The sequence below is a fragment of the Rhodamnia argentea genome, chromosome 8 (assembly GCF_020921035.1).
Source record: "Rhodamnia argentea isolate NSW1041297 chromosome 8, ASM2092103v1, whole genome shotgun sequence".
Classification (NCBI taxonomy): domain Eukaryota; kingdom Viridiplantae; phylum Streptophyta; class Magnoliopsida; order Myrtales; family Myrtaceae; genus Rhodamnia; species Rhodamnia argentea.
The window spans coordinates 8818071-8831494 of NC_063157.1; the positions used below are offsets into that span (position 1 = coordinate 8818071).

At 42.9% G+C, this 13424-nt stretch overlaps 2 protein-coding genes across 3 annotated transcripts; one reads left to right on the plus strand and one right to left on the minus strand.

Moving 5' to 3' along the window:
- Positions 1-1498: 1498 nt before the first annotated feature.
- LOC115736798 (uncharacterized protein At5g39865) lies at positions 1499-3159 on the plus strand. Of its 2 annotated transcripts, none has more exons than XM_030668666.2 (2): positions 1499-1885; positions 1925-3159. In XM_030668666.2, exons 1-2 carry the CDS (start codon positions 1833-1835, stop codon positions 2610-2612), a joined length of 741 nt encoding a protein of 246 aa, XP_030524526.2. In that variant the 5' UTR covers positions 1499-1832; the 3' UTR covers positions 2613-3159. The 2 variants fall into 2 exon arrangements, with proteins under 2 accessions (XP_030524526.2, XP_030524525.2); XM_030668665.2 differs by having other exon boundaries at positions 1504-2661; positions 2708-3159.
- A 1203-nt stretch (positions 3160-4362) lies between these two features.
- Positions 4363-8652, minus strand: LOC115736796 (ethylene-overproduction protein 1-like). The gene is made up of 4 exons (XM_030668663.2): positions 6432-8652; positions 5750-6041; positions 5356-5665; positions 4363-4618 (listed from the first exon to the last, which is right to left on the minus strand). Exons 1-4 carry the CDS (start codon positions 8399-8401, stop codon positions 4386-4388), a joined length of 2805 nt encoding a protein of 934 aa, XP_030524523.1. The 5' UTR covers positions 8402-8652; the 3' UTR covers positions 4363-4385.
- Between the last annotated feature and the right edge of the window lie 4772 nt (positions 8653-13424).

Genomic DNA, 13424 nt, shown 5'->3' on the forward strand with positions numbered 1-13424 from the left:
CAGAGAGTTGGGGATGGGGGAAATCAGTCTGCTCAGTGTGACGAATTGAGTACTCATTACTCAGCCTAAATCTGGGTTCTCAAAAGGCAGTATTTCCGAAGCTGCATATACAATACCCGCTATTTGATGGGTCTGATTTGAAATGCTTTGAGAGCAGGGAACAGGAAAGGCTGAAGACCAGCTGATGCTAAGAGTGGCAGGTTTCAATTTTATCGTGGATTTCTACGTGGAAACTGCACTGCTGTAGGTGACGATATATCCACGAAGCTTACGAAAGTTACTTTAGGCTTATTAGATTTGGTAAAAAGAAGAAGGAGACATACATACATCCATGTGAAAAGATCAATCGTAGAGAAGTTGATTCTTATTCTAGGCAAGCATCTTCCTCGTGAGGGAGAAGTGATAGAAATGAATTCCTTTCTTTACGGAATACGATGCTTTTGGGGGGTTCATCATGAAATGGACGAGTCTCTCTTCCAGGTTTTCCCACCAGGCAGAGCATGTGGGTTTTGAGGGCTTTTATCCTCCTCCACCACTTTAACACTTCTCTCCTTCGGCAGTGAGGCATGTGGCGCTTTTCAGAATCCACTGAACTCTGTTATCTTCTTCAAGCTTTTGAAGGCTTTTTCGCTTTACTTTTGCATGAATTCACTCATGCCGTACTGCCAAAGATATATATATATTCCCTCGACAGTAGTAATTAGCGGTCCCCCAATTTCACATTGTTCGCTTCCTCCTCCTCTCCCCGATCTGGTAACATGGAGAGGGGTCTTTTCAAATTGCTTGCCGAGATACACTGTCTCGTTGCACACGCGGAACTTGGAGAGGGTACGAAAAGATCGAAGTGCCGACCGGCAGACCGCCAGTGTCTTGGAATCTCGCATGCACCCATGAATGTGTTGGACTCTTAAGTTTCCATTTGCGAGAGGGGATTTCTTCCCGTCCTAAGAACCTCGTGCTAAACTATCCGTGCGGATGAAGCTACGACATGAGTAACGGGAACTGAATTTGATGGTAATAACTAAAGAAAAGTTGGTTGTCTGTGAGGATTCAGATAAATTGCTGCTTATTTTGGTCGTTGGGTGTTGCTACATAAATTCTTCAGGACACTCGCATTTATGCGGTTAACCAAAGTATTATTACGTAACGAATATTTTAAGTAGGAACGGCGGAAATTTAAGTTTTAAGACCAATCTTCACCCTTCGACCAAGACATCCTCGACCGCAGTAGCAGTTAGCACTTAGCAGCACCCGAGGCAATACCCACTCTTGCGGCAAAAAAATTGATAATTAGAGACATTTAACCAGGTTGTTAAAGGGGGGGTAAAGAATTGACCTTTGATTTTGGGAAGTGAATTAGGACCGCTGATCTATAATTAGGCGCGATTATCCCATCTCCCCATATTTTAACCTCTCAATCTTCCCCTTTTCTCCCCAAAACCACTCTTCATTTTAATAACCCCATTTTAAAAAATAATGATTTAATTTAAAAAGAAGAAGATAGAAGCAATTAACCCTACCCTTCCTCTCTCAACTACCTTAACCAACCTCCTCCCTCTCTCTCTCTCTCTCTCTCTCTCTCCAAAATCTGCACCATTCTCTCCCTTCCTCCCTCCATTCCTGTGCATGCCTTCGCTTCAAGCAACCAAAACTCCATCAATCGCAGCGAAACAGACCCACATCCCTCTCTCTCTCTCTAACCATCGCCATTTTCATTGTCCCCCTCCCACGTCCTCGGCGGAAGCTCCACCTCGGACCCCTCTCCTCAAATTCCATTCCAGGAAGCTCCCAAGAGAGGAGAAAAGATAGGAAAGTTTCTGCCTCCTCCCTCAATGTGGCGGCCGTGGGCCAAATCGACCGTCAAAGCTCGCGGCCCGCCTTCCTCCTCCTCCTCCCCCTCGCCGTCGTTGTCCTCGTCTTCCTCCGTCATCTTCTCATGCACCACCTTCAAGGACATCCAGTCTCTCTGCGCCGATCCCTCCTCCCCTTTTCTTCCCCCCAGGAATCGCCCCCTTCTCCTCCGCCCCACCGTCCCCGCCACCTCCTCTCTCCTACGCTCCCGCTCCGTTCCCACTCCCACGCCCAAACCCGAACCCGAACCCGAACCAGTCAAAGCGCAACCCAACCCGCCCGTCCCCATCCCCGGCGCCGCCGACAGCAACCGCATTGTCGTCTACTTCACGAGCCTGCGCGTGGTGAGGCCGACCTTCGAGGACTGCAAGGCCGTCCGATCCATCCTCCGCGGCTTCCGCGTCAGGATCGACGAGCGGGACCTGTCCATGGACTCCGGCTTCCTGGCTGAGCTCCAGGGGATCCTCGGCGAGCCTGGGAAGCCCGCGCTGCCCCGGGTGTTCATTGGCGGCCGGTACGTGGGCGGCGCCGAGGAGATACGGCAGCTGCACGAGATCGGGGAGCTGAAGAAGCTGGTGGAGGGCGTGCCCGCGGCGGAGCCCGGCGTCTGCGACGCCTGCGGCGGCTACCGGTTCGTCCTGTGCGGCGAGTGCAACGGCAGCCACAAGCTCTACGCCGAGAAGAGCGGATTCCGGAGCTGCACGGCCTGCAACGAGAACGGCCTCGTCAAGTGCTCCTCTTGTACATCCGCACCACTCTAATCATCCGGCGCCATTCCTACTAAAATCAAAATCAATCTCAATCATACAATCACGCGACCACATTGACGCGACCAAGATCACAAGTTTACCATGTGAACGAGATTGATCAAATCTTAATACAATCATGCCATGCTAATTGTAAGTTCCTTTTTTTGTCTGAACCTTCTTTTAGATTTTATTTTATTTTTTATTTTTTAGCTCTGCTAATCTGTTGAGAAAAAAAAAAAAAAACTTCTTTCTTTCCTCATAATTAATGGGGTGGGAAACAAGCATAGGCCCCATAATAACTGGGAAGCATGAAGCATAGTGTACCCCATTACCAGGTGGAGGGGATGGTGGGATGAACAGAAGTCAAGCTGACTTTTTGACCTTTTTTGGTTTAGTGTCTGCTCCTTTTCTTATTGCTGTGTATGGAAGGAAGTAGTGACAAGACTGTGACAGGAGAGGTAGGACTACAACACGAACATGCCATGTTCTTCACATCGCATGGCCCTTGTAACATAATGTAATCTTGATTGTGGTTATGAGATTTTTTTCGCTTCTTTCAGTGCTTGGAAGTTTCGATGTCGCGCTCACGATAGACTGTGAACGTCTATGATTTTGTTATTATCGTGGTCGCCGTTTCGGTGGTCGGATGTCAACGCGCCTTCAATAGATTCCTCTGAAATTTCCAGAATCGTGTCGCCGCGGGCTATTCAAAGCCTGGTGCGACTCTTTGATGAACGGACTATTACTTAAAAGAGCAGGAACCATCGCCCGCATTGTTTGATCCAATCTTCTTCTTTCTTCTGATCGTGTGAGTAGAAAAGAAAAAATTTAAACAGACTGGCAAAAGCACGTCAACATTAAATGGGAGAAGATGGATATATTGATGGGGAGAGCTCAACCGACTGTAATTCATGTCATCTCACCAATGATTCTGGTATCGATAGGTTTCCTAAATGGAAAGGACCTAGGCAGCCAAACTTGGCATTTGACCTACCTTGCATTCAGACCGCAAATAACACATAGCTGTGCCAATCTACAGAAATCCTAATCCTTTTCTCTCCCACCAAGTCGCTGAGCACCGCACTCGCCGCCCTATCCTCTGCTTTTGCCGCTGGTACGACGTGGCAGACCGTATTTATAGAGTCTGCCTTTCTTGCCACTTACCATGGATGCATCAGAAAGCATCAAGTATCAGCAAGGTTAGACCAAAGCCATGAGGTACAGCAACCTGTAACAGTGAAATCAAGCTCAACATTTGAACAGGAAAAAATTGAGTTCGTTCACGGTTCATCTGCTATGCTGGTCCCTTGTATGTATACTCTTGATGGATGCATAAGTTAAAATACTGCAACAGAATCAAGGGAAGCGATTTTTCCATGGAAAGTTACAGTATTTTTGAGACTATAGTTATGGTTATGTACAAAGAATGGACGAGACAAGCCTCTATCTAAAAGAGAGAACATGTATTGAAACTGGAGATGCTATTTAGAATAAGAAAAATAATCTTATGAGGGTAATCAAAATCACAGTCCTGTCCCACTTCTCATCGAGTCGATTCTTGATGCGCGCCGATGGGACCATCATCTGCAAGACCTTCACATTTGCCATTCACTCCTTTTCTTTCTGTTCATTCTTTGACTATACCTTCTCAAGGGCATGGCACGTTTGCAGCTTCAAGTTGAGTGAATTGCAATTCCAGTCTATCTGTTTTCTTGTCCCTGAGGGACCTTCCGCACAAAATTCCACATTGGATTTCACTTACTGACAACTTTCATAACAAATCAGTCATATCTTTTGTTCAGTTACTCTGCCTTGTGCTCGATGATAGAGGCCGAGCGTCTCCAGATGGTTTGGATCCAGGCAGAGAGCTGCCTCGCAGTCCTGGAGAGCAGAGCTGAGATCTCCCATTGACTCAAAAAATGCTGCTCGAAGATGAAGCATTTGCAAGTCAGGCTTGAATGCTATGGCTCTAGTAAGCTCTTCAACAGCTTCCACTTCTTTCTGGTCATCCATTAGTACTGGTAAAAGAGACATCATGAAAACAGGCAAAAGTTCAGAACATAAATGAAAGTATTGGAAAGTAAGCAGGAATGAATTGAAATAGTCGGATAACAACAGAGGTACCATAGTGTTTAATTACATCCGTCAATTGCATAGCAATCCTCCCTCCCTCCCTCTCTCTCTCTCTCTCTCTCTCTCTCTCTCTCTCTCTCTCTCTCTCTCTCTCTCTCACACACACACACACACACACACACACACACACACACACACACACACACACAAAACAGAGAGGTACCATGGAATGTTAAATTACATCCATCAATTGCATAGCAGTCTCTCTCTCTCTCTCTCTCTCTGTTTTTTTTCCCCTATAGTACCCCTTCCTTTGCTTCTCTTTGCTGAATTCTTCATTGTGTCATATCACACAAAAAGACAGAACTTCTTTAACTGCATCAACGATGAAGTGGCCATTCCAATTTAATTTACTCATCAGTAACATTTCGCAATAATTTACACATAATGACTATCTTCAAGTAAAGATCCGTAGTGAGTGCTGGCAGTGGACTAAATACGAAAATAAAACATGCTCTCATCAGTTCATTTTAAGAGCCGGATTACTATGATGGCAGACATTTAAGTACAATGAAACAAATTACTCGAGTAGGTGAGACCTAATCTATCAGACAAAAAGTAGACTATGCCTTCTGCATTAAACAGCACATTCAAAGCAAGCATTCGAGGCCACGGAAAATACCTGCTGCCCTGTATCTGTATGGATAGGTCCTCAGTGGATCCAACTGGGTAGCCATATTGAGATCATGTTGCGCCATGTCACGATCACAATATTCTGACCGTTTCTCATATGCTGACGCCATATAGTGTGCCTTGTCTATAAGCTGGGTCATTTCATCATAAGCAGCTTTCCTTTGACTTTTCAGATGATATAAACGTGCCAACCCTTGATGAGCTCTCGTATGCTTAATGTCAAGAGCATTTGTGTAGCAAGTGGCAGCCAATTCAAGTTTGCCACAATCCACATAAATACTTGCTAAATTGTTTAATGCCTGCAACACATTCCAGCCAAACAATCAAAAAGGTTTTCCAAGCAATATAGCCAAGGGTGGGATTGTAGTAATCATAACACTCACTTGTCCTTTCCTCAGACCATCTGAAGGACATCTAAGAGCTTCCTCCAGAAGTCGGATAACATAAGAGGAAGCTTCTGAATCCAAGCTTGTATCTGCCAGTACGTAAGCTTTAAGGAAGAAAGCTTCAAATGATCTTTGAATAGCAATCGACTTCTCAGCCCTTGAGAGAGCTTCTTCACGATTGCCTGTGTCATATAATATCCATCCTTCATATACCAATCTTTCATGCTCAGAGCTAGAATTATTTCGAGCCAATCTCAAGCTTCTCATTGCAGCCTTTTGACTATTCAACCTGTAATAATTACGAAAGCTGTGAATTCTACATCCCTCCAGCTTCTATATGAGCATTAAACAAGGGCATGAAGGATGACAGTGCACGCCAGATGCTTCTTTTGCCATAACTCTAGATGACACAGACACAAGCGGCTAAAAGAGGAGACTCGGCCTTAAAATGACAAAAATGAAAAATGGAAAACATGCAATAGCTGTGTTTCATCTCAATAAATTGCATAGATGGTCACTGTGGAGAGGAATATGTTTTCCTAATGTGGAGTATCAAATTCAACAGAAATCATCACCCAAATTCAAAGGCTAGGCCTTCTCACTCAAAGTTCAGTAACACTCTTGACAATAATAACATACGGTGTAGTTTGAAAGGAAGTGTAAAAGAAGATATGTGTACCGCAAGAGGAGAAGGGATTGCCGAAACCAGAGGAGACTCCTTTTAGGTTCAATATCTAGCATCTGATGTATGACAGCCAAAGAGCCTATGTCATCAACAGAAGACCACCGGTCATAAAGTTGCATCCAGCATTCAGCCTGGCTTGTTTGCTGAACCTGATGGCTGAGTAAATCTACCAATTGGCCTCCACTAACCTCTGCGTTGAACATCTTGTAATTCGGTTCCAAAGTTAAAAGAGCCCTTACGTCTCTCATTGCACTTCCATAATCTCCAAGTGCAATGAAGAACCAAGCGCGTAACTCAATGCAGTCAGGTAAGAACCTAAACCCAATAATTTTTTCAATCTCTAACACGGCTGCTTTAATCTGCTTCTCCTCCACCTTTATTAGAGCTCTGTACTTATAGGGAAATGAGAGCATAGGGTCCAGTCCAGTCGCACAATTCACATCCAACAATTTCTCCCTCCCCACACCATATAGAGATCGTTCCTGATACATCCAACCAACCATTCTGTTTTCGGAGATGAGAGAGTCGATCATCTTATAAGCTGAATATTGTTGGCCTTGCTTATGCTTTGCTCTCGCAATACCAGCAATTGAATAAACGTGACCATACTCAGACGCCGCTTCAAAATAATGCTCTGCATCACTATAAATTTTTCTCTCGAGCATCACACAACCCAATTGGTGCAGTGAAAGTGCCTTCTGCCACCTTTCAGTAGAACACTCCTTTAGCCTCTCCAATAACATCACAGTGATGTTAGATACCATATTCTCCTCCATAGCCACTTGGCTCAAGAAATAGTACAGCAAGAATGAAGCATGTCCTGCTTGGGACAGTCTCTCTCTACCCTCGGAGCTACATAAAATCTTCATCACCCCCGGGTTACATAGTGACCTTGGGAGCTCACTAAGCAACACCTGCAAACAAGATGCTACGAGAAGATAGGAGGTTTCCTCTAAACCGTACTCGATGAGAATCAAGGCATCATCGAGGTTGCTAACAAGTGAAGCTAAATAAGCATCACATGCCAATTTCATCTCCTCGCAACAGAATTTATTTGAGAAAGAAAGTAGCTCCAAAACAATCTCAGGCCCAAAAAGGTCCAACCTTTTAGTCCTGCTATATATTTCGACAGCCCGCATTCCCTCAGCAGAGATCCCATTGAGAGAGAAATCAATCTTTGCCTCTTTAGATTCAGCAAAATTACCATACAACATGGCAGTGAAGGGAGGGGATAAAGCTGCAAATTTACTTCTAACACAGCGGACCTCCTCATCACCAACACGAAATAGAACATCTTCCTCCTCTTCCTCTTCACTAAAATTTCCATTCTCGTCAAGCGTATGCACATTGTCCAGCGCATTCATTTTTTCACAATACTGACAAGAGCAGATTGAGTCAGAACCACAACCACATATCAAATTGGAGTCTGGACATTCAGACATCCCATCCCCACCTCGCAGCGGATGGAAACCCACCAGCTCATCCTCTCTCCTCTCGAACCTTAACCACGCATTGAGCACAAGCTTGGTGTGCACATCGGTCGCGCCTAGCTGCGCAGCCCGCAGGCACCGGCGGAGCAGCTTCGTGTCGCCAAGGCCCCGCAGTATCGAGTACTGCTCGACACACGCGGACGCTTTATCCGATGGGAAGCATTTCTCGAGTCGCCGGTACACATCGGCCAAGGCCTCCACGAAATTAATCGGCTTAAGGAAGGGCTCAATCGGGGGCTCGATGAGGTCAACCGTAGGGAGTCCATAAGCGAGAAGAAGAGACTGAGCCAACGAAGCAGATTGACCCGGTTTCGGCTTCGACCCAATGAACTTGAAGAAGTGCCCGTTCAGCTTACCTCCTCCGGCGGCGGCGGCGGCGGCGTCGCCGGAGGTGCTCGGGTGAGCGGGGTCGGGAGGGTTCAAGGCGTGGACTTGAGTGCTCCTGAACCGATCGATAAGCTTAGCGAAACGCATTTGCACCGACGGAAACGTCTCGACCCGGGAGACCAGATTCGGACGGCACCAAGCTCAGCAAAAGCTCCGAATGAGTAGTAGGAGCGAGCTCCAAGAGCTCATTCGCCTGAGAGCTGCAGAGAGCGAAACCAGCGTCGCGAATCGCAATCAGGCAGCGCGGAGAAGATGGCGTTCCGGCGGTGGATTTAGAGGCGAAGTATGCAAGGACTAGTCGCAGTACTTGGCTCTCTCTCCCTCTGTCTCTCTGTCTCTCTGTCTCTCTCTCTCTCACTTCCTGCTGTCGGAAAATGGCGAGCGAATGTGAATGGAGATAATGGCGAGGAGAGAGACGATGAAAATGATGATTAGTTCGCTAACTCCTCCTCCGGTTCGATTCGATGGGTTCGGTCGGACCACGCCCCACTCAGCCCCAGCCACCCGGCCCATCCCAGTCTCTAAAGGCAATATGTGGGCCCCGGTCTTCTCCGATTATATGAGTTGGTCAACTGCTTGTGGCTGTCTGACCCCAAAAAAACAAAAAACAAAAAATGCTTGCGGGTGTGTGTATAAATATATTCTTTTTCTACTTTTATGGGAGGACTTTAAAATATACCGGCATCGCAAATTAATTAAATGATTAGTCCTGATGACAAAAGATTAGTTGGCTATAACCTCATCATCTTTATTTTTTTTCCATTTTTTGAGCGGTCCCAAATATTATCTAATTAGATATTTGAGAAATACATTAATCATCGACCTTCGAATTGCTCCCCGTTCGGGCTTTTTTTTCTTTTTTGGAGCTGACTTGCCTCTCTTCAGAAGGTTTCATTGACTCACTATCTTTCTCGTTTAGAGCACGTCACGACTGGCATGCTTGATAGCTCTCACGAAATTACATAAGTGGGAACATTCATAGAACTGATAGAGTAATAGGTGAGTACAACATTGTGCTAAAAGTTGAGAAGAATTGAAATTCGAAGTCCTTCTAACGAAAGGCAAATTGATCGATTTTTAATCCAAGAAGCTCTTTTGAAGGCTTGATTGGTTGCTCAAGAAAGTTTTTCGTATCTTTTGGAACACGGCGAATTCAGTTATCTATATCGCAATTGGCTTTCTTTCTTTCTTTAATTGAAGAGACACCTCCCAAATCTCTCTTTATAGATAGTATAGATTAGCCAAAGAAATTACAGGTCGAATACCATTCGAAATAATTACATGCAAAAGAAATTATTGGATTCGCCGTCCCCTCGTGGATTAGCTCTACCACAGCAGGCCGGCCCGACACTTTAATTATAAAATTAATCAGATGGTTTAGGTGTCCTAATCGTTGAGGGACCCACCAAATTATTTTCCTTAGACAACGGGACGAGATTTTAAGATCTAGACGTTATTCTGACACACTTGATAAGCTTTTTTACAGGTCCGAAGCATAGGCACATGATAGGACGTGGAACAATAATTACCCAAATTTAAAATATGTCAATAAATAAACAAATAATCCAGAAGTACAACCAATGTTGGGAAGTTAAAAAAAAAAAAAAGAGTTAGAAACCTATTTAGTTGATACAAATTTAGTTTCGAACTTTTCAATTGAATCAATTCACAAAGCTTTTGTATTTATGTTAATTAAATTCATCCGAGTAATTTTAACTGAAAATTGCTAACATAGACCTAGCCGTTCTACGTGACATGATCAACGCCGACATAACCTTTTTTCTTCTTCTTTTCATTCTAGCGGCGAGGGCTAGGGCCAAAAAGCTCTTTCTAGATCTAATGAGGGTGGCCCTCACCCAAGCCGCGACAGCCCTTGCAGCCATGAGAGGGCTTGATGGCCTTCGCTTAGGGGAGGGCTGGATCCTTACCAGCCCCCCCCCCACAAAAAAAAGGGAAAAAATTTAGAAAAAGTTAAGAAAATATTAAAAAATTGTAAAATTGTAAAATTTGTTAATGTATGGACCGTCATCTCATTACTTAGATATTTGAATGGATGAATATGATTTTGGCAAAGGTGTTATTATTGGGGTACATAATTTTGTGTGTGTACCCCCGTACAACTTGCAAAGGCAGGCTAGGGACAAAGGCCCCCCCGCAGGTACAATCAATTTCAGCAATTATGCTAAAAAAAATGTACCTGTGTAATAAGTTAGGGAACATCTATAATTAGCATGTCGGGGTTGGATCCTAGAGTTGAGAGTAAAGAACTAATGATTGTGATCGATTTTAGGGCAGAGAGGCATATTATCCAACCTGTACATCTTGTTCCCGTGGAAATTTACACCTAATTTGCCCCTTGCGGGTTAGATATTTTATGATTTGGGAGAATCATTAATTTCGTGTGGGAAAATTATTCAAAAAACCTTAAATCTATTACATTTTTTTTTCTTTCAATTCAGCTATAAATCTTTTAATTTTGTCAATTCACTCATAAATCTTTTCACTTTTTATCAATTGAGTTTATTTGGCCAAATTTAGCTGGAAATCCTTGACGTGAACGTGCACCATCCCACTTGGCACGACCGGCGCCGACATTAATAACCTTTAATAATATGTCGATTCTACTAATATTTTTATTATTATTCCTTATGTTCTTTTCTTTTGATTTCTTTATATTTTTTTCTTACGGTTGTCGGCGAGGGCATGGATGAGTGTCGCGGCGCTCGCCCAGATTTGGAAGGCTGCCTCGCCCTCGGTCATGATGGCCTCGTCCATTGGGCGAAGTCGTCCTAGCCCTCGACGGCCACAATAAAAAAAAAGAATAAAAAAGTAAAAAAATTAATAAATGCATTATTTAATAATTAAATAGTCCACACATAGATCGTATTCCCAATCACCTCAGCTTCTTGGGATACGAGTCTTTTGTGTCCAAAAATGTTTCGAGAAATGCTCTCTTAAATGCACTCTTAAAGCTCATTAAGGACATTGCACAGATGGTGTGAGCTACAACTTAACTTGTGATCAAAAGGCCCACAAGTTGAAAGCACACGTGGTGGCGATCACCCAACAAGCGTGGCCCATCACTAACTTTCAGGCCCATATAATTTGGGCCGAGACTGAGAACCCCTCAACTCTCCTTTTCTCTCTCTCTCTCTTCTTCCTTAGATTCCATTTATTTCGCGAAAAAATGAGTGATTCGAAAAATATTTTCTAAAAACGTTTGCTTGCATTGCTTAGAATAATTAGCTAACGAAAATATGCATATTAGGGACGATGAAAATAATTGTTGTTCAAAGTGATTTGAGAGGTCGTTTTAAAAAAATATATATATATTTTTCAAATCGCTCATTTTTCACGAAACAAACGAAGTTTTATTAAAGTAGCATATATCTTCAATGTTATATTAAACCGACACTGTGTCTTACTTTTACATCGTGAACATTACCGCCAGAGAATGATTGAAACGAAGGCTGTAGCATTAATCAGTATATTTCGCAACAGGAAATTGTAATCGAGTGACTAAATTGCTCAAGCTCATGCCGTCAATCCAATAATTCAGGACAACAATCAAATGTGCGAGAATAAGTAATAGGACGCCACTCTACTCGGGCCGACATATAACTTACTGATCAAACTATTTTGTTAAACGACCGCCTTGGTGTAGATCTAAGTCTTCGTAAATGTGCAATTAGGCTACGTATGTTACAAAAAAAATACACGTTTCAAAAAAAAAAATTCCTAAAATTTATCACTTGAAATAATTAATTGATGAAAATATCTATGATATCGACAACAATTTATGTGTAACCATTTTCGTAGACGATGGAACTATTTTTCATTCATCCATTTTATAAGCAATGCAAACGATCGGTTTTTAGAAAATGATTTCCAAATTATTTATTTTTCGCGAAACAAACGGAGCTTTACATTGCGAACACAATGTATATATGAGATATTAAGGGGCCTAACCTTTTCCGCGGCATGCGTTATCAATACTTTTAAAGTTAAAACATCCTTAGCAATCATGGTTAATGAATTACAAGACATTCGTCAACGATTCACACGACTAAACAAACCCTAAAAATAAAAGTGGGGCTCCGGCCATCGGCGAGGTGGTGGCGATGGTGTGAAGAGGACAAACATGCTCATTCTGGAATAGCTTCCCTTTTTTTTTCCTATCCGCATAAATAGCGTTCACACCTTCTCATGAAATAATAAATTATTGGGGAATTTTGGTGGCATATAATATATATTTAAAAAGGTTGATATGAATCCAAATAATTAATCAATTTTTAATGGCATGTGGTAGGAAAACATGGAAATCGATTGCTGTGGAGTTGACCTTACATCGGCTCAAGTCTCCACGAGAATCAAACAAAAACATGAAAAGTTATTTTAATGCTCACATGCAAAGGCTAGGCAAAACCCTAAGAAAGAACTCCCCAGCTTACCTCGAATCTCGTCTCTGCACAAATCACTAATCAATTTGTCTTAATCAAATCCGCTGTTCCCACCATATTCTAGCCCGACATATGTGTGATTATTAATCAATATTTTCGGTTTTTTACTAAACACCTTTTTTTTTTCTTTGCCCTAGTCGTTTTCAATAGGGGTCACACCCGTTTTTCTTTAGGGAGAAACATCAACCCACTTGACCTTAAGCATGGAAAATCAAGGATTGAAAATCAGATTGATTAAGTTACTAATCAGTAGGAGTCCCCCCATGAGCTGGAATGCATGGCAGCCAAAATAATCAGTTTGCTTGAAGAAAGTAAGAAGAAATTCCATAATAATTCGTGGTCAGCCTTCGTCAGGGTTTCGCTCTTTATCAATGACCTCCCATTGGGTTGAATTTGGCTCTACGTTCCATGATCTTATGCAGTGACAGAGAAGGTAATACGTATGAAAGGAAAACACATACAAAAAAAAAAAAAATTCATCGAGTGACCAACTTAGGCTCCATTTGTTTTGTGAAAAATGAACAGTTTGAAAAATATTTTCCTAAAAATATTCCTAAAAATGATTGTTTGTATCGCTCGAAATAATTAGCCAATGAAATTTTTTTTATTATCGACAATAATTTATGTCTAAATATTTTTCTAAACGAGGA